Raw genomic sequence first — 27,965 nt, forward strand, 5'->3', positions numbered from 1 at the left:
TATATATATATGTGTGTGTGTGTGTGTGTGTGTGTGTTTGTGTGTGTATGTTCACATATATATTTTATTTTATTGTGCGTGGGTATGTGTATATATATACATATATATTTATATATATTTATTATTTATATATATATATATATATAGATATATATATATATATATATATATATATATGTGTATTATACATATATATGTGTGTGTGTGTGTGTGTGTGTGTATGTTTGTATTCTATATATATTTGTATATATATATTCATATATATGTATATGTATACGTATACGTATACGTATATATGTATGTGTATATGTATATGTAAATGTATATATATATATATGTGTGTGTGTGTGTGTGTGTGTGTGTGTGTGTGTATACATGTATATATTATATATATAAATGTGTGTGTGTGTGTATGTGTATATATATGTGTGTGTGTGTGTTGTGGTGGGGGGGGGGTGGGGCGGGTTGTGTGTAGGTGTGTGGTTGTGTGGCTCTGTATTACGGAAATAGTTTTTAGACTATTCCTACTGCGTACAAATAGATACTAAGATCGGCCGGTCCGTTGGTCCAAGGAACAAAAAATTTAGGACAGGGATCAACGACCTGGATTGGACAGCGAATATGACTTTCCTTTTAATTTGCTCTTTACTAACATATATTCAGGACTCCGATGAATCCAAGGATGAGCATGCCGATATTGCAGACGGAGCCTCAATCGTTGAGTTGGAAGACAAAGTAGAAGGCATGAACCTCGCGGAGTCCGCCAAAGCGGATTCAACAGGAAAAGTGGATACTCCATCAGGCGTTGAGGCAAGCGATGATACAAAATGGAGTGAGGAGGAAATTAAGGTACGTTATCATAAACTACAAACCGAGTTGTTATTCTGCCATGTGCTCAGCACTTCCGCTAAACTTGCGGCTATTGCCATTCACGAACTAGGAAGCGTTTGAGAAGGCCGACAGCCTGAAGGTTGAGGGCAACATTTTTTTCAAGATGAAAGAGTACGACAGTGCTATAAATCTTTATACAGAATGCATCGAATCTTGCCCAGCCGGTATGTTATCTTTTCCTTCAGTATTTTTTTCTTTTTCTTTTGCCATCTTCTCAATTCGCTTACAGCCTTTGCGTGGTATGTAGTCATGGGCTATCGTTCTCATTTACTTGAGCTCTTTCCACTACTTTTGCTTAGGAGACAGTCGAGTTGCGGTGTACTTCTGCAACCGCGCTGCTTGTTATCTTGCCCTTGAAGAGTATAATGATGCTGTAGATGACTGCACGGAAGCTCTTTCTCTTAATAAGGAGTATGTCAAGGCTTTAGTGCGGCGCGCACAGGGATATGAGAAGCAGGACAAGCTGGAAGATGCGCTAGAAGGTATGTTGGTTCTAATACAATGTTAACAGTATGGGGAATGCTTGCCAAAACATGTTTGAGCTGATCTTTCATTTGCATGCTTTAAATGCGAAGATGTAAACATGGATCCTATCGTTTGTGTCCATTACGGGGAACGGCACCAAATTTTGTATCTGTCTTGTCTGTATTCTAATTGGTAGACAACGCATACTTGTATACAGACTTTAAAAAGGCGGTGGAACTTGATCCTACCACGAGGGTTGCGGTTGAAGGTGGCAAGCGTCTATCCCCGCTGGTAACTGAGCGGCAAGAAAAACTCAAGGAAGAGATGATGGGTATGTGCGTAGCTTAGTGCCCACAGCATATTGCCTGCAGCATGGTAGGCCATGCGTAGTATGACTTTGTAGGTATTGGTCCTACCCTGACTACGTAAACTTGACAAATTGTTTTCCTTGATCAGTGTCACAGATGTTGTCAAATTATAGCTGGACATGCTATACATAGCTACTTGATAAGGATATCCATTTGTTTGTTGTTTTCTTTTAGTGTGTTCTACTGAACGCAACCTTTGTTGCTGCACAGCTAGAGCACAAGGTACATAGTCTATGCATATAAATACACTCAGATGGAATTGGTTGTTCTTAGACCTTTCGTGTGTGTCCTTTTTTTTCTTCCACTGAACTCAGTGCAATATTCTCAACACTGCAGGTAAATTAAAAGACTTAGGAAACACTGTGCTGGGCAAATTCGGCATGAGCTTAGATGCCTTCAAGATGGTTCAGGTATTCAACACTACCTCGATGGGTCGTTATTCTCATAGAGTTTGCATTTGTCGATACCGTGTGTGGATGTTGATTTGGAAGGTGTGACGTGGTGTCTCGTGCATGTGCGTGAACCTAAACCCTAAAACTCTACCCTTTTTGTTTTAAAATGCGCCAGCAACCGGATGGATCCTATTCGGTTGGTTATAATCCGTGATGAGGCCTGCATTGAAAAAGAAAAGTGCGCACTGCTATAAAGAGTTGATGCCGACCACTTCCCCAAAGTCCGCACCGCATATGCAGTTGAAAGCCGAGAGATTCCATTGGATTAATACCGCGGATGTCCCAGGAACCAATAGACCCTCGACCGAAGGAAATCCTTTGAGAGGAGACGACGCACGTCCTGTGAACTCTTTCCTAAGAGTACTAGATTTGGTAGATAGCGAGCTACATTCTCATGGGAGTATCTATGATATGCATGTACTCAGTATCAGACGCCGACCTGAACCAATTCTCAAACTTCAACCTGATCCGCCAGTTGTGTTTAGTTGCGAACTTGGTGGAGGAGAAGGCCAATCTTTGATAGATCAGGCTAATTGATCGTAAACCAAACAACGTTAGTGTGTGACAAACACCCTTCAGATATCGCCGGCTGATACCTAACATGTGTGCAGTAGTGGAGTACCATGTCAAATAAAGAGCTCTCTTAGCGTAGCAGTGCAGCCACCGAATCTCACCACATCGATTGCATACCTTGTGTTTTGAACTTCACGACCGAGCTCGCTTCTGCCGGACATATGAAAGCTTTTGCTACCTTAATCATAAACCAAGTTTACGTTTAGTTTTATTTCTTGGTTTACTTTATGTAAATTATCTGCGTGGTCTTCAGCTAAAGTTACCGAAATCCATCTTCAACTTGATCGTCGGCGCTTTGGGCGCCTCCTTCTTGAGACGCCGGGCCTCCTGCTTCTCTGCAAGACGTTTGGTTTTCTCTGTGTACCCTCTAAGGTTGCCCTCCAGCTGTTCGTGCAGGTACTTGGGCAGTGATTCCGCCACTGTCCTGAACTGTTCCGGATGGGACGATCCGAGTAGGAGCACCTTCTTGAGCGCAATCTCGTGCTGAGGTTTTCCCTCGCCCATCATCAGCACAAGCAATGGCACTTGCATGCACAGCAGTTGCACACCTGGCAATGCGTGTGATCAGTGTCAGTTAATTATAGAGCGTCGATGGTAATGAGGTTGCTTTAGTTTAATTGGTGTGTTCAGAACGAGCGCGTGCTTAGCTACAAATTGTCGGTGTTGTGTTCTCGATGGGACCTAGCGGGTGGCGTCCAACACAAAGCAAGATTGCGATTATTTATAAGTATGACACGGCACCTACCGCTGCATACCGACATCGTATGAACTGCATTCAAACTCACTCAACGACAAAGGACAGACAAATTCGTGGCAAGACAGACACGTTTCAGGACATACGTTTAGGCGCCTTCGATATGTTGGCAAGGTGTTCCAATAGTTCCACGATGTCGTTGACCATGTTTATCGAGTCCATATCTGAGAAAGTACAATTGGTTCAAGTCGAGATAGCTATACATTACAAAGTGATTTTAATTTACCGGAGCATAGATCAGTGTCTTCACCGAAAAGAAACTTCCACATCGTATCGCCTAGATAGACGCAGGTATAACGTGCAAAACAAGCGCATCCCGAGGTACACCACCACAACACACCAACCACATTGTTACTATAGAGGTCAAAGAATGGCTGTGTGGTAGTTGTATGGCGCCGAATTGCCCGCAATGGTAAGTCATACCGAGTTCCGTCTGTTTGATGGTATTGAAAGCCAGCATCACAGCAGCTGGGACGATGCCCACTACGAAATGCGATATCTTCTCCAAAGGCAGTGCTTGCAGCATAGTACGCGTGGCCCGGATAACCGCGCATCGCAGCTGCACAAATGCCAAACAGAATATAAGTCCATTGACATTGTGAAGTATATAAATAAAAAGATCAAATCATACACCTGCCCTCAAGACAACCAAATTCGGAGACTGCGAGAACGATACTGAACACTGCATATAAAGATGAACCCGAGTAGTAGCGATGCGTATTACAGTGCATCTGACCGTTTGAGATTGGTAGCGTATTGCTTACCTCTGTGTTGTCCAGGTCCAGCACCGCCAGATAAAGGTCTATGAAGTCGGCCGCGTAGGTGATCTCGCCCCCAAGCAGCGTGAAGATGATGATGGAGGTCAGTACCAAATACTTGATGGTCACCAGCTCATGTGCCGTCAGGTCTGTGGTCTGGGCCTTGCGCACTATCCTGCGGCAGTGCAGGATGATGTCGTGCAAGGTGGCGCTCACAATGGCCCGCCACTCGCCCAGACTGTCCTGGTCCCCGTCCGCAGGCTTCGCCTTGAGAATCACCGTCTTGATGGTGCCCACGACCGTGGTGGCCACAGGATTCGGGGCTAAGCACAGCACCCGCAACGACAGGACCAGTACAATGGGCAACAGCTGCAGGCACACGCTTACGGAGCATGCGGGCGGGATGGAGGCCAGGACGCGGATCACGACCTTGAGGGTTTCGCTGGTTTGCTGCGCACGCTCTTCGTCGTTGGAGCTGTAGCTGCCGGAGGATTTGCCGCCGATGATAGGTTGTTCGGGTTGTTCGTCCAGGAAGCCGCTGCCCTTCAGCGGAGCGACAAAGGTCGGGCTGACGGTCGAGAACGCACTCACGCAGACCTAGAAGGTAGGTAAGGTAGGTCGATAAGGTGTAGATAAGCAAGCACGAATCACGGGACGAACGCGAAGACACGCAGCTAGTGAATAAGTCCACGGGCTATGGAGTGCGGCATTGTTTTGTCGCGTTAACTCACCTCTAGTGCGATGTAGCTGCGGCTGCTGGCCACGTCGCTCTGCACACCACTGCGTAGAATGTTCTCGAGTGAGAGAATACGAGCCACCACCTCGAGCACCTTGACGCGCTCAGCGGCCGTATGGGTGAGCAACACTCCGCGCAGCACCCGCAAGACCTCCACTATGAGATCCATCGGGTTCTGTGGATCGGCAAGCAGGTCCTCTCCGACGGCGTATGCTGCTTTCTCCCAATTGATCTGTGAAGTATGGCATCCAGTAGAGCACGGGAAAGGTGAGTCAAGACAGACGGAAGATGCATACGTGAAGCGCACAATGCTCAAACGAGCATTTGGATAATCTGTGTGATTAAACGATAGTAGTCAGTCCGAGGTTACATACATACCCGGGGATCGAATATATTCAAAAGTGTGTCCAAAGCACAGCTTGTCATTTCTGGCATGGTGGTGGTTGATAGAGCCTGAACTGCCAAGCTGAACACTAGGTATAATTCGTCACTCGGCATCAAATCTTCGGACTCTCCTGTAGTGCGAATACCAAACATGGTGGTCGATTGCAAAGCAATTTGAGTTTCAACTATCGCGAATAGACGTCAAAAAGTTAAAAGTGTATCCCCCACTGACACTAGAGAGGTGAAGGTATGCATGAGCCCAAATCACCCCTACGTACCTTTCGTAAAGAACACTTCGCCGTAATCTGTGGGCATGAGGATAGCAGTCGATGCCAACACTGTAATCCACGCGCTGTTGTACGTCTCTCGCACCGCATCGCGGGTCCATCGTTGCGCCAGGGCTTCCCCAGGGCCCAAGTGCCGCACGTAACTCTCGGGCAGATTCAGAACGGCAAAATCGCGCAGTAGCACCAGCCATTGTTTACAAAGGCTGTGGATTGTATGCGAAACAACGGAACAAATCGATTAAATAACCCACACTATTGAAATTTCTAGCAAACGCGGAGAGACCTGGCCTACTCTCCCTGTAGTATGTTGATTCTGTGCGAGACATGCAAAAAAAAATGGGATATACTAATAGCAAAGTGAAATAAAATGAAATTGAAGAATTTGGCATAGTAGAAAATTTGTCCACAATGAACCAGAAGTCAACTTACACTGAAAGATACGGATCCAGTATTATGCCAAGGTATTTTTGATCTGCAGGTCCATTACAAGCGAGCTGCACCTCGGCCCACGCATGTAAGACTGACACGTGCACCATTATACTCGCCGATTCGTTGAACATGCTGTGAGAAATTAGTGGGCAACCATTCATTTATTGTTAGGACTGCCTTCATACAAGATTAAACGCATATTTTCTCGTTAAACAAGCAATCAGTCGTGGTTGAAGTATGCATTCATGCGATGTTTAGAAGAGAGAAAATCATGGACGCAAGGCTGATCACTCGTAACCTGAAATTATTTCATTGGCAACTCGAATTCATTCACCACAATTTGAATTATTTACATTTCAAATATATGAGCATTTTTCTCTAGGTGTGTAAAGTTGAAAGCATGTTGGCTGCTCAACCGCGGACGATGAGGCACCGCGACTCTTGGGCAGAGAATCTTCTTACTCTGTCCAAACTAAAATTCTTACTCTAATTATAGTGTTATACAAACACATACAGTACTACATTAATCGAGGCATATTGGTCTATGTCGTTGCGACCTGTGTTGAGTGGCGCAGCACACCATCATAAGATTCGGTGCATACCTGTACTTCACCGCATCCGTTTCGTCAGACTCGTCTAAGGGTGACAGGATTAGTTGCTGTATACGTTTCAGGTCTCCTTCATCGCTCGTGGCCCCAGACGACAACCACGACCCGCATACCACACTGGCGGCTGCCGAGATATCCGGGTTCACTGTCCCCGAAAAGGCTGGGCGGAGGGCTGCAGCGATCTATATAACAGTAGAGTAGCAGATTTTGATAAGAATATCATAGTGAGTTTTTATTCTGCCCATTTGGGAGATACTTGAGAAGACCATTCATCACTGAAGGCAGGAAGCTGTTCGTATTAGTGATTGAAGATAAACAAAGGTAAAATTGGTCAAACGCGGTGCCCTCAACACGCATCGTCACATCCAGAACACTGGTCTTGAATGCGCTGCGAAGGTAGGAGATTAGAAATATAATGCAGAGGTGCGTGGCCCATTGGGAGTGCGCAAACTGCAATGAACCCGTCGACTGCGGTGGGAAAGGCGATCGCAAACAAATCAAGCCTGTCACTGTGTTGAATCTCACTAATCGGCTCAACAATATAGTACACACTTGCTGTGATGGCTTGTCGCCGTGCACACTATGAATGCCTTACACTCTCGTAATGAGACTTTACACGGTACTTACCTGCGCTTGATACTGACTGAGCAGCAGAGATTCTTCCACGTCAGGATCCTCCGCTTTTTTGAATAATGTGATAATCTTGCTAAGACACTCGAACCCAGCGATCGATAGCCGAGACGAGTCGCTTGTAGCGGCGTTGAACGCGGCCCGAATCAGAGTACCCAGACAGCTCACCAAGTAGTTCCGTTTGCCCTTGTGACTCTGACTCGTGGAACCAGCCCCCTGTTTCATGTACTGTACTTCTCGCACCAGCTTCAGATCGAAGTGGAATTTCTTGTTTGCACTCTTCTCGCACGCGGTCATCAGCTCGGCCACGCACGTCAGGGCCAGAAACTTGGTGTGTGATCTGGGGTTGTCCGCAGAACTCGCCTCAGCACCCGCTTCCTTCCGTACCAGACCTTCCTCAGTGACCTCGTTCTCATCTTTCTTGCCACTCTCTGCATCTCCGTCTCCGTCATCGTCTGCTCGCGATTCTTCCCCGCCGCTGCCTTTCTCAGCGCCCGCTTTCGTATCGGAACGGTCCTTGGACTCTTCCGATCGCTTCGTCGGTAAAGTCTGAGTTATTTTTTGGCCCAGACGATCCGCTCGGAGGGGCCGCACCAATGTTGCAGAGAGCGCCTTCATGGAATAGTCCAGCCAGTATGTCGGGTTGTAGTCGCCGCAATTCGAGACCAGCTCTATTATACACTTCGCCAATATCCGCAACACGGCGGGATTGGTTTCCCGGTTGTAGATGGACACGAGCGCGTTTTCGATACCCATGCTTTGCCCCACCACCCCGACGCCCACAACTGTCTCTGCGTCTCTCTGGACCATCTGCAACAGACAGTTTGCGGAGCTTTGTCGTAGAATGGACAGATTTCCGAGGAGGGTATCGACAATAAAGGGCAATACCAGGGCAGGCTCAACATGGGCCCCGGCGAATACAATCATTGTCTGTGTACACTGAGCTGCGGTCAGCAGAACTATGTCCTCCTCAGAACTTCTGAGATGGATGCACAGCAGCTCGCATTTCTTACGGGTGCTTTCGTTCATTTGCAGTTCAGGCCCCAAGGAGGAGAGCAGCGCATTGAGTAGTCGACCTAGCCCATGCTGCACTTCCGACGTTCTGGTGAACAGATAATGTACAATCATGGTCAGATCTCTCATTATACTAGCTTTGCTCTGACGATGAAAAAGCTTTGTAACCGAACTTGAAGTGTGTTGGCAATAAATCAGACCCAAAACTCGGAAGAAGAAAAATTCGTTGTAAGTTGTGATGCCAAAGATAAGCTCGATAACACGGACATTGTCAATTTTACGTACCTTTGCTGCGACGAGAAGAACATGCACAGTAGCTGACCCAGTACGGGAGCCACGAAGTGAGGGAACGAAGGGCTTTCACTAACCTGCATGAGAGAAGATAACACTAGTGTGAATTTGAGCGCTTGATGTGATGACAATGCAACACGGCAGTCCGCCGAACACGTCGAAAACGTACGACCAACAAATAAACTCAGTTTGTAAGGCTCACAAAGCAAATCAACAACGGACTTCTTAAATGCTCTAGTAGGTGACAGGTGTCGACATCCATGCCATATACCTGCCAGAAAGCTTGCAGTGCAAACATCTGCACGGTAGGGCTAGTGTCGAGCGACAGCGCATTGAGAATTCCAATCACTCGCTGCACAGACTTCCGCGACACAAGGCGGCCCCCACATCTGACTATACTGCCAAGCGCAGCCAAATTCCCAGTCCTGGCCAGGGCATCTCGATCCGTTTGCAGGAGATCTACGGGTGACAGAAAAGAAACAGGTTGGTTTCTGGGCTGATACGATACGATACTTGTACATGGTAGTATGCACAACATCTAATCAAATCGGCCTAGAGCGTGGTACAACAAGATGAACGACCTTAGCGCCCCATACCTATCACGGAGTCTATTTTGCTTCCCAACTCGGTGACACCCTGGCCCGCCGTCACAAGACCGACGATTTCCGCACCGCATAACCTAGAAAAAAATGGTATATCCAGTTTCAGAATAACAAGTATCAACTATCCTAGTAAGGCAGGTGCACATCAGACTAGCTTATAATAGTGAATAGAATCCGAAAGTGGAAGATACGTCTATATAGTAGAAGGAGGTCAGAAAGTCAGAAGGATGGGAGCGATGCCATCACAAGACCTGTGTACAGTGGAGACGCCAGCTAAGACAACTGTGACAAATCGAAAACAATCGCATCCGTATACCTTGCCACTGGGCTGTCTAGCCTCAAGGCACCCAAAGCAACTACCGATACTGCCTCTTTAACACAACTAACATCCATCTTCGCCAGCTGCCCATTGTCCCGCAGAACCTGCATTGCACATAGCATAGTCGCCAGAGCATTCATGTGTAGTTTCTCAACAAAGCTCCGTCGGCCTGAGTGTGGGCAGTGGCCGATGTGTGAGACGTGTGCACTTCAGAACGACAGCTGGGTGCAGCGGGGAAACGAATGCAAGACCACAACGATATGTGACACGCGCAGAGAAATCCGTTCACTGCTTCACTATCACTTCGTCACGATAGGCCTTAACAAGCGGCTCAAAGGGCAAGAGTCTTCAACGAACATAGTCTTATGCTGCCGACATACATTTCGACAAGCCGGTTGCGAGGTAGTCGAGCAGCTGCCTGCGATGTTTCATGGTGCATAGGGGGAATGCATGGCCAAACAGTAGTATACTGTGGTTCACCAACGACGTAGACAGAGGCAGTGGTGCTGGCGCCTGAGAAGTGCATGAAGGGATTTGTGATTATAAATATAAGGCTACAGCTAAGAATTTCGAATTTCAGAGTGAGAGAGTGAGACTACCAAACATGCCTGCTGACTTGCATGTTCATAGATGGGATTTTCACTATCTCAGCATACATGTGCGTGTCGCTCACCTGTGTCTGAATCTCACCCTTGGCACCCGGTAGTAGAATCACAGTGGTCGGTTCGTTTTCTAGTGTGCCAATGATCCCGTCGTAGGTCAACAACCGCTTGAGTGAACCATCGAGGTCTTCGTGAAAGCCGCCAACGACTGCAGACTCCGGTCCCAGTAGGTCAGGCATGATAGTCGTATACTCGTGAGCCTGTATGTGTACTATGTCCTGTTAAACGAACAAAAAGGTCGAGAAACCCAATATTTGATTAATATATGGGAGAGTTTTTTTCTCAATCATATACCAGAAGAATGCTTCTCCATATCGAAGAGAGCCCTGAGCACATATATGTGGACGACACATTCAGAAATGTGCAGTACATACACCGAACGATAGTAAGTATGCAGTATGTGCAACGAATTTTAATAAATGTGTGTATGCTCCGAAGATATATCGCCTGTGAGTTGACTTTACCTGTATAAGGACTCGCACCAGAGAGGGGAGCGCGGTCGCATAACTATGCGGCTTGAATATTAGTAGAGTTTTGTATAACCGCACTTTGAATAGCCGCACAAGCTCTGCAAAGGACATGCTAAGACCGCTGAGACCAGCACCCGCATTGGTCTCTGTGGGCTGCTCTCGTGATATGGAGCTGATCAACTGGACGCTGTCTACCAAGTAGGTAATCAATCGACTCTCGGTATCTGGATCGCTGGTTAGATCTTCACAGTTCCGACAGAAGTTATTCAGCGCTCCCATGGCGTGTGTTGCCGAGAGGATGCGTTGTTTCGCCTTCTCAGACAGCCTGTGTAGGTACGTCCGATGGGTGTAACAGAAGTTAGCTACGCTGATTGTAGATGTATACTGTCTCAATCAGCCTGTGACAGTAAGTCTAAAGAGTGTACAGAATTTAGCTCCGCTACTCGTAGTTGTCTACTATATACAAATACACCAGGCGGCGTACAGAACGCCGCGGAACTAAGCGATAATATACTTCAGACCTCCCACATCGCGTGATAAACATGTTTTGTAAATACATACGTGTTGGTTGCAGCCGTTGTCTTCTTTGTCTTGGAAGGTTTGGCAACCAGCTCGGGTAAGCCTTTGAACACCTCATCGAACAAGCCCATGAGTTTCCTTTGCCGATCGTGCCAGAAAGAGCTTTTCTGAGTCATCAAGGAACTCAAACATGTCCATCCTGCCTCTATTTCCACGCCACCAGCCTGTCCTGTATGATAAATGTCAGATAATATTAGGTCTCTACGACAAGTAAGGCCATTGTGTGCAAAGTTGTGCACAGCCAATGCATTCTACAGCTGCGACTAGCCAACATCTTTTTGGTTTTGTACCTTTAGCAGATGTTTTCAGCAATTCCTCAGCGGTCGTGAAGATGGACGTCGACAACCCCATAGGTACCCCGAGCCCAGTGCATGGGATAACGGAGGCCATGGCGGCCAGACAGATCGCATAGCCGTGAGTGGCCTCGAGACTCTCTTTGACATACAACTTATCTACACACTCCAGCATCAAGGCTGCATGGTTACGAGGAAGTGCAATCACCAGGCATCGCAGACACCACGCAACGCTTACGCGTACTGATACAGCCCTATGGAGTACGTGTGAGAACGAAGTGTTCGTAACCAAAGGAGACGAGACCTTTTAACTTGATGAATACACAAGCTAAAAGGACCATGTATTGGAAATCTGGCACAGAGCGAAGCAAAAACAGAAGGAGGATCCAATAACCAAACAAGCACAACCTCTGATGCGCCGGAATGCAAGAAGATCTCGCTATGATGTGAGCACCAACATTTACAACAAGTCATCAACGCATGCACCGCATTTCTACGCCAACGAAAAGTAATAAACCAGCCTGTGAGCATTGTGCAGCATTAGTTGGACAATCCAATCTCGCCAATTGAGGGGGCCGAATGCGAATTGAGTTTACACAGAAAGAATCAGATTCAGACGGTCGATACATCTGGGCATAAGCACAGAAACACTCGTCGCATGTGAACATGCACATGAAAGCGAGTAGATACACATATACATCGCCCGCATACTACATGTTCGTAACGATTGCAGCACGATACAAAAGTCAAGTTGCGAGTATATAGACTAAAAATATTAACGCACTAACGTGGTTCATTCCTACAAAATCACGATGGCCAAAACCAACATCTTTCCAGCCAAATGCATACTTGGACGCCACTACTGAGAAAGCGGCAGTACGCACAGCCTCAAAGCAGGGGTGAGAGGCCGAGTCTAACTGAAGCAAAAGACGGCTCACGCAACGCAATGCCGCGACAATGGCGTGTTGTGCTGCGTTGAGATTAGGCAACTGGACACATTGGGTGATTGCTTTGCACAGTTCCTGTTGTGAAGATCAGGAGTGCTCATTAGATATCACGATCGAGAAAAGGAAATATCGACTTCTTGAACAAGATTGATCAGGGCGAGTCAGCACCACATGTGGCAACCAACCCAAGCGCTACGACCACATACATGTACAAGCGACCAGACTACAAACTGCACACCTTCACTGTTTTGACCTGCCCAGCCTCGTCAAGAGTGGTATGCACTGCATCGTAGATCATTTCGGTGACTATGGTTCGTGCTGCCACCGCATCAGCCAGTCGAGCCGGTAGCCGCGAGACACTCAGCAGATTGAGGAAGTGTGCCAGGATCAGGCCACTATTCCCTTCCACCCACTGCGGCCCGACAATGGCTATGATGTGCTTGTATGCATGGAACGCCCCCATCTTAACCTCCGTAGTGGCGCCGCGCGAGAACACCACGCCGAGGGGCAGTAACACCGAATCCTCCTTGGCGGAATCGGGTGCACCTGTCAGTGTGCCAGAGAGAGGTTCAGATTAGCTATACGAATAGTTTGCACGTGTGTTCTGCACTGACAGGTGCCAGAGAGAAGTTCAAATTAGCTATACGAATAGTTTGCACGTGTGTTCTGTCCACCACCTTTCTCAATAACGTCTCAACACATCCAGATATCGCAAACCAATACACGCGGCCCAATTCCCTACTATATAAAACCACAGTACATCCTTATTCGCAGTTACAAGCATATAGGTGGTGCCTATCTACACCTGGATCACATGAAATATACGTAAGGCTGAAAACACTGTACCTGTCTGGACCCGTGACTGTTTCATAAGCAGACATAGATGGGCCATCAGAAGCGCTATTTGATCACGCGTGTCAGCGTCGCTGTGCTCCAGCCCCTTCACAACCAAATGGAAAGTCGCCTCTAGGTCCCCTGGTAGCGTACCGAGACGCTTAATAAGCGCAACCAAACACTGCAGTAGTCATAAGGTTGGGGCTTGTTAGCGAAACTGGGCCAACGATCAACTACGTGCGCCTTAAAAGTTATCTTCCAACATTTGTAGCCGTGCAACGTAAATAACTTTGTGCCACGTAACGACTTGTAGCTGAAACAGTACATTTGCTTTCGGTTGTAAGGAAATATAATGAAGGCCAAATTATGGGCTACTATCCTTTTATCTATTCTAAAGGTTTAGCTATCTCAATTTCTTATACCACAGTATAACTAGTAGATAAGAACTATTATACTTCTTAACCCAAACTTTTTTGTTTCAGACTCGCATCACGCAATAAGGTCGTCGTGACCATATGCTTCTTCTGTGGAATGGGGGATATACAATATGCCGAGCACGTAACAAAAGCATTCTGAAGAAAGCCTCGTACACATAAATTCCAAAATTAGGGCGATGTCTCCATGATGAGTTTCTATAAAAAAAGTGAACAAGGTGTACTAGTCTTCTGTTCGGGTGCTAACAAGTCAGGTAACACTGGAACGAAAACATCACACAGCTCCATGCTTGTCACGTGCAACGTCAACAACTACGGCTTTGTCGATCGACTTAGAACAGAACAATATAAGGGAAAATGATCGGCGGAGAATACAAATGCCACTCTAAATATTAAAAAGAATATGCTTCAACAGTAGGAGAAAAACTTAGTTTGTGCATACCATTGCAGAACTCCCCCGCACGGCTGGCGATCGATCAGATAGGCCGGGACGCACCATCTTATATATTTCTTTCTGAAACTCATTCGCAGCACGTTCACAATGAGTGATAATCAAAGACAGCAACTTGTTCGCTTCATTCCTCAGTGGAAACGGGGGTGGTGCCTGGCCGCCCATTTGATTACCAATCTTCGATGTAAACTGTAAAGGGAATAGAAAGAAATAGACAGTAAACGAATAGCATGCAATGAGCCATCTGAAGAGTCGCGTAGACAGGGGTCATCTAGCATCACAGCACTTGCTAATTTAATTCGAGCATATCCGTTCATACAAAACGTAAATTTGCATGATACACATTTATGTATGTCATACACAAAAAGATACGTACTTGCATTATATATATTTTATATATTTATATATATATATATATATGTGTGTGTGTGTGTGTGTGTGTATAATATATATATATATATATATATATTATATATATATATATATATATATATACATAAAAAATGAAATACATACACTTTTTCATACTATAGCGTTACATATGAAGTTCGTTTATTCAGGTAAGTACATATTTATACATATACATATGCAAGCACAACTAATTTCAACATTTGGCGTCGATAGCAACATACAAAGATTACGAATTGCGTAGAAATATGAACAAATTGACGTCAGCAGTTAAATACGCGTACGAGAGACGATATTTGTTTTCATAAACCAAAAAGTGTATAAACCGAGTTCGTCATGTATGCTAGCTATACTAAAACGCAGCGACTCATAAGTCTTTCAAGATGCAAACACGCAAGCACCGAGATACCAGAATATGATTCTGAACACAGCAATGACCATTACATAATTACAAACTTACATCCGCCGGTTTCATGAACTTTCCCAGTAGATGTATTGTATCCCCGCTTAGAGGCCCAGTCATAGCACCCAGCACTCGGTACATCTCTCCCAAACAAGCGAAAGCCGCTATCCGAGTGGACGAATCGTCCCTCATCTTGATTAGATCATTGACCGTATTCACAGTAGGGAACAGTCGATCGCTGTTTCCATGCCGGAATAGCGTTGCGAGTGTCTTTCCGGCCTCTATCATTACCGGGGTGCCCAACGGCTGTGGTAAAAGCGTCAGAATCTGTGTTTCCAGCTTTTTCTGCTCGTTCTTGAACACCGCCTTCTTCACGTTAGGTATCACTTGCTGGAGCGCAAGTAACTCGCCATATAACCGAATGCTCTGCTCTGCATCGAATTCTCCGCTGGACCTGTCATCAAGCACGAGCGTACGTGCCACAGGCACCGCTGACGACGAGGGTGGCATCGTAAACACAGACGCTATCTATCTGCGACGATGAACGCTATATATTTCATAATTATATATACAAACAAGGAGTTTTTTTTTGCGCGTCTAAGCATCGGCTTTTTCTCCAGCCAAAAGGCCGAGGGGATTTACCATTAAAAAAAAGAAATTAAATACTTAATAGGCATAAATGCAAAAAAAAAATTAACATACCGTATTTGCCTCGAACAAACAGTGAGACAACAAAATAGGTGAATAAATTTCATTGGATTAATGTTTTACTGACAAAACTAACCAATGATGACCGGATAAGCAGTAGCAAAAACTTGGTTTTCTGCACTATGATTAAGAGTCGATTGACTATTCCGGCTCAAGTAGCACCAGAGAGAGGAGTTAAGTCAGTCCATCTCCACTAGAGTGAGCGGTCAACCGGACAACAGCTCGTTAACTTAACTCTTTAATATATCAGCAAAATAGACCAATTGTCTTTTCTGTTTATTCTTTTTTAAATATTAACGACATATATACTTGTTTACTGAAAGTAAATTGTCAAATTGTTTTGCATAAAAGAAGTACTACATATTTTTTTTTAGCTTTAAAAAGTATGAATATACTGATAAATAGATGAAGATAATAGAGAGACAGGGATTATGCCTAATTTCAAATGTCATGGATCTAGAGATTACTTTTAACACTAAAAGTTAAATGCACAATTCTATGGTTCTAACAGTAAAGAGACAAAAATAACAATAATTTTCTTTATAAAATATTGTCGAAAGAAAAGTTGAAACCAACTTTTGTTGAAGTTGGAACCAACTTTTGTTGTCAACATTTGTTGTACTCTCTGGATTGAGATTTGAGAGGAGGAAAAACATAAAAGAGTTGCGTTATATCACATATATTTATATATAGAGAATGAATACTATATAATAGATACAATAAACTGAATATGGGATTTCGACAAAGTACAATACACTTATGTATATCGGTATGAACGTATGAGGTATTTAATATAGCTATCAATCGTATGCGTCCAAACGACAAATAATAACATGGAGGAAGATGATCTGCGCTTAGCGCGTGATTTCTCCCCCTTGACTACCACATTCGACTCCGCACTACAATTAAAGGATACTCAAGAACAGACCACTAACGACTCTAGGGGAAAATATGATCGCTCGAACGTGGGGCCACGGAATTCAGAAACTACAAGTACAAGGAGTGGCTTCACAAGTAACAGATGTGGAGGTCGCACTAAAGCTTGCAGTTCGGATACCATTCTGGAACATGTAACCACCGGCGACAGCCAAGTATATAGCAGTGATCTGCCCCTGTTCAGTGAGAACATTCCAGCAGCAGACGCTGTTGAGAAGCGCCCAGCACGTCACTTATCAATTGAGACTCTGTCTTCTACATTGAGCGGCGGCTCTTTAGATCCGCCTGAGGGGGCTGCCGATTTCAAGTATGTTGGTTACTTTCATTTCCCTGTTTATTGTTCAATGCGAGGTACTTGGAGGTGGCCGTATCCCTTCTCCATCAAACTGTGCGCAGCCAACTTTTGCCACTCATTTATATAGTATTTTGTTTTGTACCAATTACGTGCTCACCAAACCTGAGGATGAAGACGAGCCCGGGAATATATATCCTCGTTCTAATGCTCACTTGCAGCAGAGTCGGGATGATTGGTATATATTTTTGTCAATTTGTACTCGACCCATGTTTGCCACTTCCAATCCGTTTATGAAATTATGTTCCCAACTAAAATAAAAGCGCAAAAGTTCTTAGCTATCCAACTATACGTAATATCATGTTTTAGACCGTTGTTTTAGAACAGGAACAAACATGGCCTGTGCCTTGCATCACTGACTCTGGCGCTGTCGTTCAGAGGATATGCATTGCAGTCCTTGTCAACTTTATCAGTCCTTGTCAACTTTGCCATATAGATCACGGCAAAAATATACTTCTCTGCTGTCTACTATAGCTAGCATACATTCCCCTCATTGTCGTGTAAAAAAAAGTGCTTTTGTCCTTCGTGTGCGCGACTTATTAGAGACCAACTGCTTTTACGTCAATTCTCTGTGGCGCTAAAGAGATTTCAATTATCACACAGCATCTCACCGCAGCTCCGAAAGTACGCTATCGGTAGCGAAGACCTCGCCAACCTCTTACGAACAGCACGATCGGAAGAAACAGCTGTGCTGGACTGTCGGTCGTTCGTGGCTTACAATTCCGGCCACATCAGGAATGCTGTAAATATGAATTGCCCTACGCTGGTTTTGAAACGGCTGCAGGCGAGAATTCGAAAAGAAGAAGCGGAGAAATACGGGAATGATCACAATATAGCTAGTGTGGGACCAAAATGCCTCGCAGATAAGGCCTTCGTCGTTGACAAGTTGTTATCTTCGCCTCAGGTCAGTTTAATCCTGATTACTGCGTAGAATGAATATCTCGTCGGTGTTTGGCATGTGCCCTAACCTACTCGAAGACTCACGCATGTTCGGTCACTGATTCAATCACTGCAGGAGAACCACGTCGAACTCAAAGAAAGGTGTAAATTAGGGCTTATACGGAATATGATCCTGTGCGGCGATGAAGCACTTTCGAAGGTCGCCGCAGGCGAGGCATCTTGTTTGTTGGAGCGCCTCCTCGATATTTTAAAGAATCAGCAAACTGTATTATATTATTTGAAAGGTATAGTAATAATTGTGCTAGAAGTAATTTATACTGATCAAAGCGGGATAGTCGGTATCTCGGATATTTATTGAATGATGCTTTTTTCTCCTAAATCACCCCCTTCCACAGAACCATACATTCAATTTGCCAAGCGGTACGCAGACTTGGTTGTAACGATCCAATCAGTGGACAAAGAGAAGGTTCATAAAACGCCGCCACCTTCCGCCTTACTAGCCAGTAAAAATGTATGTATATTTGGGTGCTTCGATCGAGTTGCTCCAAATCGTGCTACTTTTTTTAATCTTACGATTTATCTTTTGCTTACCGTACGACAACTTTCTCTTAGATGGAAATGGAACCGACAAGAGTTCTTTCTTATCTCTATCTTGGAAACAAGCGGAATTCTGCAGACATGGAGTCACTCAAAGGTTAGTGCTTGGAGATTTTGACTGTGAAATCTCGTAGACTACTGTGACAAAGCTAAGCACCAAGCACTATAGCTAGCGAGGATTAGGATATCACATACCGTTAGTTCGCATACATGCGGTGGTTTCTTTTCTCGTGGGCACATGCAAAGACTTGTGAGACTTGCCAGTCGAAATAGACGACTTTTACCCATTGTGCTTTTGCCTATGAACTTCTCACTTGTCGCGATACTTAACCGCTTCGTATTTCTACTCCCTGAAAATCTTAACGGCTACTGGCTTGCATTTCTTCTCCTGATTCAGCTTTGGGCATCACACATATACTGAACGTTGCCAAAGAGTGTATACCGCAGAGTGACAATAATCAAGACATGCGATATAAGGTAAAGTCATTTGGCATGCTTCGCTTTATAGAAACATACTCGACATTGGTGTCTTCCGTTGATAATTCTTCCACGAGCTTTCTATTTCGCCGAATCTAAGTCGAGATACACTTGTTATTCACGTGAAATCCACTCCGTATGCTCCAACTGTTGTGTTTTCCTGCCCAACAGAACATCCCACTGCTCGATTCGACTGAAGAGGATATCTTATCCGTGCTGGAGGAATCGATTCTGTTCATCGGTATGTTACTGAAATGAGCAAGATGTGTATATCTATGAGGGCGGAATCTGTACTAGCGCATACATTCTAATTGATCTATGTGGCTCGCTGCACCTGCCATTTGCTATCCTTGTATTACGTGCTGGATGTGATTGTCGCACACGATTTACCAATATAAACTCAATGCGGATTGCAGACACTGCGAAGGATTCGAATGGGAAAATTCTGGTGCACTGCGTTGGAGGCATCTCTCGATCCGTGGCGGTCATCCTGGCCTATCTTGTACGGACAAACGAAGTGACTCTGGATTCAGCATATGCTTTCATGAAGGAAAGGAAATCGAATATATCACCGAATATTAGCTTTATGGGACAACTTTTAGAGTTTTCGAAAAATGAAGAACAGAAGCGGGAGTCGAAGAAAAGTATCAAATCGAGAGCTCGACAAAATACATTGTCACGGACCAAAACTGTAGGTTAGCACCGAACTCATTGGATGAGAATAAGTGATTAACTTGGAAAGGTCGAGTACATGAAATAATAATAATGTCCATCGCTTAAATTACAAAAGTCTGCAAACAAGGAGTTGCAACTCTAGATTTATTCGTGATAGCTTTCTAACTTTTCCGATACTTGACATAGTAACCTTACTTAACGGTGCCTCGCTTCCTATTAGAATCGTACCATGCGCTGTATTCGCTGTAGGAGAACCTGCTTCATGCGAGAGCTGTGTTCTATAAATAATACACTCCATCCGTGAGTCTCCTGAGTCAGATGTGTCATATTCGACTAGTGTGCTTTGGACATATTCTCATTATATGACTAGATCAGGCGATATCCTAGTGAGTGTTGCACTTGTTGCGACCTGTGATTTTAAGAAATCTCTACAACGATGAAGCACTTTCAAACGAGCACTCAAACACACAGGAATCTATCAACCCTCCGCCTATACAGCTCTGCCGGTGGTTGTCGCAGCTGCAGCAATGCAGACGTCAGCATGCGAGCGAACTAAACACACGTTGTAAGCTGTTATTATGCTGAATCTATCCAATCCTGCTGTGCCGTGTGAACTCACCTCAAGCACGTGAGACTGCACTTCTCCTATCACATTCGCTACAATTAGTGATACATCGGATACTACTCGAGTCATTTCCAAGCTGCACGTAAACAAATCGATTTGACTCAATTTCAGATCGGTAATTGGTGTTGAAGATTTTGCGCCACCGGATGCGCGAGCCCTATGTATGAGTTAGGCAAGGAAGAATACCGTACAACACTTTGCAGTGCGATTAATGTTTCCAATCGGGTGAGCATGGCTTGCCTCTCCATCGTCAATCTCTCTTTCGATTCGCATAGCTCTTTGTTCCTCGCAGTCAATGCGCGGATATAATTAGCGGCTCCGTTCAAGATCAAGACTTTGGGGGACTTATCGTTCGTCACTAGATCCGGGACCGCTTCTCGTAGAGTATCAAAAGATTGACGAAGGTCCTCGCGCCTTTTTCTCTCCAAAACGTTGTGCACGTGACGTTTGGCTTCCGCTTCGTTTAAGTTGGACGGAACAGAAATGTCCGAAATATCAACTTCGCCTGTGCTAGAAGTGCTCGTCACACGCACTTTGTGAACTACCACGCCGCCAATTTCTTCGGTTAGGGACGTGCTGGTCGTAGTTGTGCTTCCAGTTCCTTTAAAGGCAGTGCGCAAGGCATTGGGCAATACGGCAGCCGAGCCAGCAGTCGTGGGTGTACTTTTTCCAGCAGCTGAAGATACTTTTGAAGTTTTCCTCACAAGTTTGGGCGCTGATAATTCTGTTGGTGCCACACACGATGGTAGACATGAACCTTCCAGTGAACCTGTACTGAGTGGTTCTGTTTTCACTCGTTTTGCAGGTGTCGGTGATGAGGTACCTGACGGTGGTGGTGTATTATCGTTGCTACGCACCCGTTTCGTGACGGTTGCAGGTTTATTGAAATCGGTTGAGGGCTTGCCGTCTTCGAGCGCACGCTCGGAAAACAAACTCGAGCCATGCGCCACGAGATCAACACCACCATGACCATTACCGAGCTCCTCAAAATGAGATGACTTCATATCAGGCAACGCCGTTCCGCATTCGGTTAGATCAAATAATTTAAAAGGCGCGATACCTTCCTCGTACAACAATACGCTATTCCGCGTCGCCGAGCGGCTTAGCAGGGGTGACGCGGGTGTTGAAGGCGCGGGTGTCGGTAAAATGGCCGACGGATTGAACAGCTGCGCTGTTTCGCATCCAGTGATTGCCATCTAGTATAATATTAAAATATAATATCCGATCAGACTCAAAAATAACTCGACTAGAATATGCGTGCTAGCAACTCGTATAGACTGGAAAATAGAAATTTATGCATTGCTAAAACTCGCATAAACTTTTAAAAATATAACTTTAAAATATGCAAGCTATACTCGCATAAACTTGTACATATTCTGCATCTTAATAAAATATATATATATATATATTGAACTGTGTATACGTTTACATAAAGAAATATACCATCATATCTGATACACGCCTAGAAATCGTAGCCAAATATGTTTTACAACATACCTTCATCGATTCCGTTGCAGTATCAGCAGACAATAGATCGTGGTAACCAGATGCGGACAAACTCAACATATCCTGGTGTGAAGGCGGCGTAGGAATATCGAAGCGAACCTCGCACTCATCGAAAGATGAATGTAGAAGCTCTGTGAAGTCCGAGTCCAGACTCAGCCACGGTTGGTGTGTGTGATGTAGAGGCTGCTGAGAACCCATATCGATTTCCATGGCTGAAGACTGATAGATAAAAATTTCTGAAGTGGGCGATCCCATCATCGAGTCTACGGAAGATGACGATGTTGATAGTATCTTGGAGAAAGCCATTGTGTTTGCGCTATCCGTACTGCTGATGCTACCATTCCTATCGCTGGTGACATCGACACCAAATACACTCCTTGGTGATGAACTCTCTTCTCCACTACCTATATCTGGTTGGCTGAGATCAAGATCTTCTAATTCTGTTCGGCACCTAGAATCTATAGTCGAGGCCAATACTGTAGAGCTTCTTGGCGAACCCATATCATCTTTTACGACTAGGTCGGAAATCGCGCTACTATCCATGAACGACATGAGATGCTGCTGCGACAGGCAGGAAAACGAAGATGAGTTCAGCATCTTTGATGTGTTGATATTGTACACTTGACCTGGCCTTACAGATGACACAGTAAAGGAAGTAAGCACTAGCAAATAGGGCTATATGCTACCTTCTTTCTACTTCTGCTAAGCAATCCAACCTTGTAGTGTCGCTCGCAACCGAATTGCATAAACCGAATGGTATTTTATTTTCCTTTGTTATTTTATTGTCCCATGTGTCGTTCGCTTGAGCAAAAAAATGCATAAAACACGACAATATGGTCCGCCTTTATTATTCCAGAACCCTCTGGTATTTGAAATACCGAACATCATGATTCATGCGTATGTTTTACAGTACCGGTACTTTATACTTTTTTTCGTATTCTTAGGAGGGGGGTTCAAAACTTCAAAACTTCAAATACTCGCGGAGATTTTATTTACCAGTGCCCTTAATATAGGTTGTTTGCACCGTTGCATAAGTCTCATTTTATTGGTAACATAAATTTATATAACATATTCTATTGGGCGTTTTGTGCTCATTTGATGATATAGAATTATAGATCAATAAAATAGTTAATAATGTAGAAGTTAGATATAGATATGAGCCTGGATATTCCATGATGTCTACGATATTGGGACTTGAATGTGTTACTATTTTTATTTGTTTATATATTTTTTTAAATGAAATACGTTCAAAACTGAATCGCTCATAAAAGTTCAAAAATCGTGACTTCGTATTTTTTTATTTTAGGCTGCTTTTGCCAACTTTATTCAAATTTTCAAAACAAATTGTACGATGGAGTAAAACACCTTACTCCGGTAACTAAATGCTGAATTGCATATCCTCGTGCTGAAAATTTGTTGAGATTTTGAAATTTTAGAAATTGTCAACACAATTCTCATTCCAAAATTTCTTCAATTTGTCACGTTTACCAACTCCAAATTTTGATATGTGACCTCTTGGAAATTGTCCTCAAAATTCGATTTTCCACAATATCCACAATAAAATGAAAACGAAGCTCAGACAACGTTTTCACTTCGGGCGAAGAAATTGTCCGTCTCTTTCACGAGAGTTACTGGCTTTTCGGGCGCGCAGTCCAGAAACACAAACGATATCATTAAAAAAAAACAATGAGAACAAATGTGTGTACTTCTATCTATGGTGTATACGTTCTATTTGTGCAAACATACACTTCATGTGTCAGTATGAGGGTTGCAAAGGAACCTGTGGGGAGTGTCTTACATTGATACAAAAGAAACGACTCACACAATTACTGACTATCAGCAACATGATGAGTTTCTAGGGACTATTAACGTTACCTAGTTGATCCTCCGATCAGCCAACCAGATTTGCCAGTCTGATGAAGGCTAAGTCGGTAATTCTTGATAGTGGCAAGTTATTGGTTAAGACAATAACTAAGGACATCAAGAGTAATTATTATTTTTTCTAAAGATAGGATTTTATGAGTCTCTCGGATTCGCCCCAGTGAAACATACCATAGTTTCTAATAGAGCGACAACGAAACACTAAATAAAATCCCTTCGGCGGAAACAATACTGAGATTATATATAGGCAATGTCTCAGCCTCACAATCCCTCAGAGTATTACTGTTTTCACGAGACATACCTAACTTTACTAAATGTCTTATTTCGTTTATTTACTTTGATATTTTCACGATCCTTAGAATTTACCTACGCGTTTATTTATTTTAAGGCGTTAATATCGCATTGAGAGACCGAATCTTACATTGGGAGGCTGTAATATGCGTACGCGACCTCAAACGATGCATAGTAGAAAGGAATAACTTTTACAGCCCTTGTATTTTAGAAATACGGCCTCCGGTCAGTCTAAAATATCAAGATCAAATGAGATAACACATTGGTTTTTATTTGTATGTATTTAATATATTTTAATATAAGTTCTTTTTCCAATAATTCCAAAGTGTTCTAAATTTACTTTGAAGGCTCCAATAGCCTGAGTATTTGGTATGACTCATTTACTTGGACCTATTTGAGAACACGGCGCAGACCTGATCCGTACCACAGAGGTGGGTACTCTACTTAGTAGGTCAGCAAGCGAATATATGGAACATTCGATAGTAACAGTGTTTTATCAACACCGGCCCGAATTGACTCAGCATATATCTTCCATTGTCGACTCACTTGGCCCAAGCTTCAAACGGGAATTTACTCTGACCACTTCTTCCCATCAATCTTTCCTGAACCACTACAGCGACTATGAGAGCCATACCATATGTTCATGCATTGTATCATACATACTCCAAATACACTGTTTTTTTTGCCATATTTACCATAAAAATTCACCAATCCTCAAATCGCCTTCTTTTTTCACCAATTCCAAAAGTACCTTCTTTTTTCTCCGATTTTTTTTTTTAGGGTTTTAAGCCCTTAATCCCTAAGCCCCTAAGGTTATCGTTTTGGTGAAAAAAGAACTTGTATTAAATTATTAGAACTTTGTGAACATCGGAAAGGGAACTTGTACAAAATCATTTTATTGTCGCGTAAAGTCTCGAGGTACTAGCTGACGACGTGTCCTGATGTTTCGCGAAAACGGCACTCGTACAGTCGAAGACGGTATACGTCGTGTACTCACACGGTAGAACGGAGCCACATAGTACCGGCGATCTGAACCTCTTTGCTGTATTAAAACCAATTTCCACACCACACCCGCGCCCAGGCTGCGTCTGGGTAGCACCTCTACAAGCACGTTTTCGCTGAGAACAGAGTTCATCATCATGGACCTCTCTTCGCCAGTCATGTCAGCAACCGAGAGACTGGTCCACTGTGCAGGTGGTGCATCATCATCACTGTCAACGTCAATAATTGCTGGTCTAACTGCAGATGTCGTCATGGGGTCGTCATAGTCTTCGCTGTCCACGTCACTATCCACGTCACTATCCAGCATGCGATCCAGCTCTGTGGCTTCAACACGTCGCATGGTGTCCTTAGCCCTTTTCTCGGCATCTTGGCGCTCGACGACAAGATGATGGGCTGCATGCAGAGACAGTCTCACGTACTTTTCCGTATCCGGCAGATACACCACTACCACGTCATCATCACACACAGAGCGGATAGTGGCAGACGCCTTGCCGATAAGCACGTGCTCACCTAAAAGAGATCCATGGGGCTTGGCCAGTGTACACTTGTACGTGGCACCGTGGAGCAGCGACTCGTAGTCGGCGGCCAGCGTGATGGTCGGCAGCTGGGTGATCTTGGCCTGGCACAGGTGGCCTTTGAGGGCAATAATGTTAAGGTCAAGCTTGCAATCCGTGCATGTCCGGCGGCAAGTTTCAAGCATCTCATACATACCCCGATTCTTAGACATGATGTAGGTGGTGTTGCGGCACTGGCAACACGGGTTGCCTTTGGTCTTGGTCACACAGGCAGTACACAGCGTTGCGCTACAGCAGGACGCCTGCTTGACACCCAAAGTCACAGCGGTGCAGATGACACAGGTAAAATTCGATTCCAGGATGGCCTCCATGTTGCTTGTTGGTTGTTGTTGCTGGTTGTTGTTGTTGTTGTTGTTGTTGGCTGTTGGGGAGATTGTGAATGAGAGTGTACACTGTTTGTGCGTTTTATACCCCAACTAGTCTCAGACTCCACCCCCAAGATGGGGGTACCAATGGTCCAGCGCCGATCCATGGGGGTTCAAGCCAGCCTGCAGTGGTGCACGCGCCAACTCTTGTACACATTAATAAAAAACTGGGAATCAAAAAGAATCGATAGATCGCGGTTCAGTCAGTGATCGGGGAGGTATCAGCGTCGTTTTCGGCTTTGCAGTCAGAGATCGGGGAGGTTTCAGCGTCGTTTTCGGTTTTGCAGTCAGTGATCCCCGCCCCGGTCACATGGGCCTTTTGGTGCCTGCAGTGCACACTGTACTCGTATATGATGGACTAAGATACAAGGAAATGCAACCCGTCACGTATCGGCAAAAGGGGGCTGCTCTGCTCGCGCGTCTGGCGCAACTAGGGTCTGACGCGCGCGTAAGGAGCGTCTCTGACCTCAACGCGTTGCTCCGAAAATGCCCACTGCCAAATTTCGACCCCAACAACAGCTACTTTTCGCACCTAGTCGCGCAGTGCTCCACGTTCGTGTCCTGGGTGTACAGGCTCGACGTGTTCGTATCAGGCTGGCACTCTGCCACCGGCCACGTGCTACAAGGGAAATACATGTACAGGGGGTCGCCTGTTGAGGTTCTCGACAAGCAGCACTATGTATCCACCGGCAACACGCCGGGTGCTGGCACACACATAGGCGCCTTTGCCCTGGTGGAGCCCGGCTTTGTGTCATGCACGGGTAGCAGGGAAGCGGCCGCCCGGTCCGGGGGCTGTATTCTGCGATTCGAAATACCACAGCGTGTGTCCTACTACTACGACGACGGAGACTGTCTTTTAGAGCGCAATCTGATATTCATTGATTTTGCATTCCACGGCTGGCACGAAGCCGCCGGACGTCGGATCGCAGTGGTTGATTGCGAGCTTGTGCCACACCGGGGCTATGACCCCGAACGCTTTTTTATTTCGTAACTAACGCTGCGTGAGGATTTTTTTTTTTTCTTTTCTTAATGAAACAGAATGCAAAACAAAAACTGGGGCTTGATTATTTTGTCCTGTGTGGTCTGTGCCGTCCTAATCTATCTCTGGAGACGTTCACGACAGGATGTACCAAGCGTAGTGGTAGACAGAGAGAGTGCGACGGGTACAACCAGGGCGGGTAAGTCGTGCACATGCGACAATAAAACATCGACCACCACCGGAGGATCAACGGGTACGTCTACTGGGACGTCAACTGGTACGGGAGCGTCAGTCGCGGGCCTCAGTGCCTCCACTAGCATGTACATGCTCGCGTGGTCCAATACCGGCGACGGCGACAAAACTACGATGCCGTCGGATGGCACGGGGGCCATTGTCATGCTTGACGGGGACGACAGTGCAAGCACTGTGCGAAAATACAAAGACCAAGGGTACCTGGTCGCGGGGTACATTTCCGCCGGCAGCTGGGAAGACTGGCGCGACGACAAGTCAGAGTTCCCCGACGAGGTGTTCGGCAAGCCGTACCCGAACTGGCCCGACGAGACGCTCTTCAAGTTTGACAACTGGCCGCTGCTAATCCCCGGCATGACGAAGCGTATGCAGAAGCTCAAGGAGAAGGGGTTCGAATACGTAGAGTTTGACAACATTGAAAACTCGGACGAGAGCGACGACGACCAGGTCGACTATACAAGGCGACTGGGCGAGGTGGCCCTTGAGATCGGTCTGGGGCCGTTGTTCAAGAACGCCGCCGATCTGATTCGGCATGATAAAACGGTGCAAGACAATTTCGTCGGGTTTATTTGTGAGGAATCCATCCAGTGGGGTGACACAGAGGTGTTCCACGAGGTCGCCGCGGGGCAGAAGCCCATTTGGATCTTTGAGTACGACGACGTGTCCTCGTCCGATCTGGAGAAGGCCAAGTCGCACGCGACCGAAATCTGGTTGGACACAAACAACGGGTGGGAAAAACTCGCATAGCGACAAATTCTACCAAAACGTTTATTTATTTATGAATTGTCTTTATATACATCTATCT

At 45.2% G+C, this 27,965-nt stretch overlaps 6 protein-coding genes across 6 annotated transcripts in view; 3 read left to right on the forward strand and 3 right to left on the reverse strand.

Annotated features, from left to right (window-relative positions):
- SARC_00058 (hypothetical protein) overlaps positions 1 to 2,841 on the forward strand; it is a gene marked incomplete at its 5' end in the record, with an annotated part of 3,745 nt that extends 904 nt beyond the window's left edge. The window contains 6 exons of the mRNA XM_014306228.1: positions 664 to 849; positions 941 to 1,055; positions 1,191 to 1,373; positions 1,574 to 1,687; positions 2,061 to 2,134; positions 2,292 to 2,841. Of these exons, the coding sequence (XP_014161703.1) occupies positions 664 to 849; positions 941 to 1,055; positions 1,191 to 1,373; positions 1,574 to 1,687; positions 2,061 to 2,134; positions 2,292 to 2,330 (711 nt within the window). The 3' untranslated portion in view covers positions 2,331 to 2,841. The remainder of the gene's footprint in view (positions 1 to 663; positions 850 to 940; positions 1,056 to 1,190; positions 1,374 to 1,573; positions 1,688 to 2,060; positions 2,135 to 2,291) is intronic.
- A 102-nt stretch (positions 2,842 to 2,943) lies between these two features.
- SARC_00059 (hypothetical protein) lies at positions 2,944 to 15,568 on the reverse strand. Its single transcript, XM_014306229.1, has 24 exons — positions 15,100 to 15,568; positions 14,223 to 14,420; positions 13,359 to 13,527; positions 12,751 to 13,058; positions 12,415 to 12,587; positions 11,563 to 11,819; positions 11,255 to 11,441; positions 10,688 to 11,018; positions 10,235 to 10,441; positions 9,942 to 10,074; positions 9,559 to 9,730; positions 9,237 to 9,319; positions 8,912 to 9,099; positions 8,635 to 8,717; positions 7,333 to 8,437; positions 6,700 to 6,887; positions 6,098 to 6,229; positions 5,660 to 5,871; positions 5,376 to 5,512; positions 4,993 to 5,229; positions 4,268 to 4,858; positions 3,927 to 4,062; positions 3,590 to 3,667; positions 2,944 to 3,297 (listed from the first exon to the last, which is right to left on the reverse strand). Exons 1-24 carry the CDS (start codon positions 15,550 to 15,552, stop codon positions 2,999 to 3,001), a joined length of 6,057 nt encoding a protein of 2,018 aa, XP_014161704.1. The 5' UTR covers positions 15,553 to 15,568; the 3' UTR covers positions 2,944 to 2,998.
- Positions 15,569 to 16,462: 894 nt separating this feature from the next.
- SARC_00060 (hypothetical protein) lies at positions 16,463 to 19,817 on the forward strand. Its single transcript, XM_014306230.1, has 8 exons — positions 16,463 to 16,993; positions 17,642 to 17,942; positions 18,054 to 18,222; positions 18,334 to 18,449; positions 18,551 to 18,632; positions 18,933 to 19,012; positions 19,184 to 19,253; positions 19,429 to 19,817. Exons 1-8 carry the CDS (start codon positions 16,584 to 16,586, stop codon positions 19,710 to 19,712), a joined length of 1,512 nt encoding a protein of 503 aa, XP_014161705.1. The 5' UTR covers positions 16,463 to 16,583; the 3' UTR covers positions 19,713 to 19,817.
- SARC_00061 (hypothetical protein) lies at positions 19,792 to 22,606 on the reverse strand. Its single transcript, XM_014306231.1, has 2 exons — positions 21,810 to 22,606; positions 19,792 to 21,508 (listed from the first exon to the last, which is right to left on the reverse strand). The coding sequence occupies exons 1-2, from the start codon at positions 22,413 to 22,415 to the stop codon at positions 20,420 to 20,422; spliced, it is 1,695 nt and encodes a 564-aa protein (XP_014161706.1). The 5' UTR covers positions 22,416 to 22,606; the 3' UTR covers positions 19,792 to 20,419.
- A 2,279-nt stretch (positions 22,607 to 24,885) lies between these two features.
- SARC_00062 (hypothetical protein) lies at positions 24,886 to 25,878 on the reverse strand (the record flags this gene model as incomplete). The annotated part of the gene is made up of 1 exon (XM_014306232.1): positions 24,886 to 25,878. One exon carries the CDS (start codon positions 25,876 to 25,878, stop codon positions 24,886 to 24,888), a length of 993 nt encoding a protein of 330 aa, XP_014161707.1.
- Positions 25,879 to 26,305: 427 nt separating this feature from the next.
- Positions 26,306 to 27,907, forward strand: SARC_00063 (hypothetical protein; the record flags this gene model as incomplete). Its single annotated transcript, XM_014306233.1, has 2 exons — positions 26,306 to 26,919; positions 26,971 to 27,907. 2 exons carry the CDS (start codon positions 26,306 to 26,308, stop codon positions 27,905 to 27,907), a joined length of 1,551 nt encoding a protein of 516 aa, XP_014161708.1.
- Positions 27,908 to 27,965: the final 58 nt, after the last annotated feature.

This window comes from Sphaeroforma arctica (genome assembly GCF_001186125.1).
Source record: "Sphaeroforma arctica JP610 unplaced genomic scaffold supercont1.2, whole genome shotgun sequence".
Classification (NCBI taxonomy): domain Eukaryota; class Ichthyosporea; order Ichthyophonida; genus Sphaeroforma; species Sphaeroforma arctica.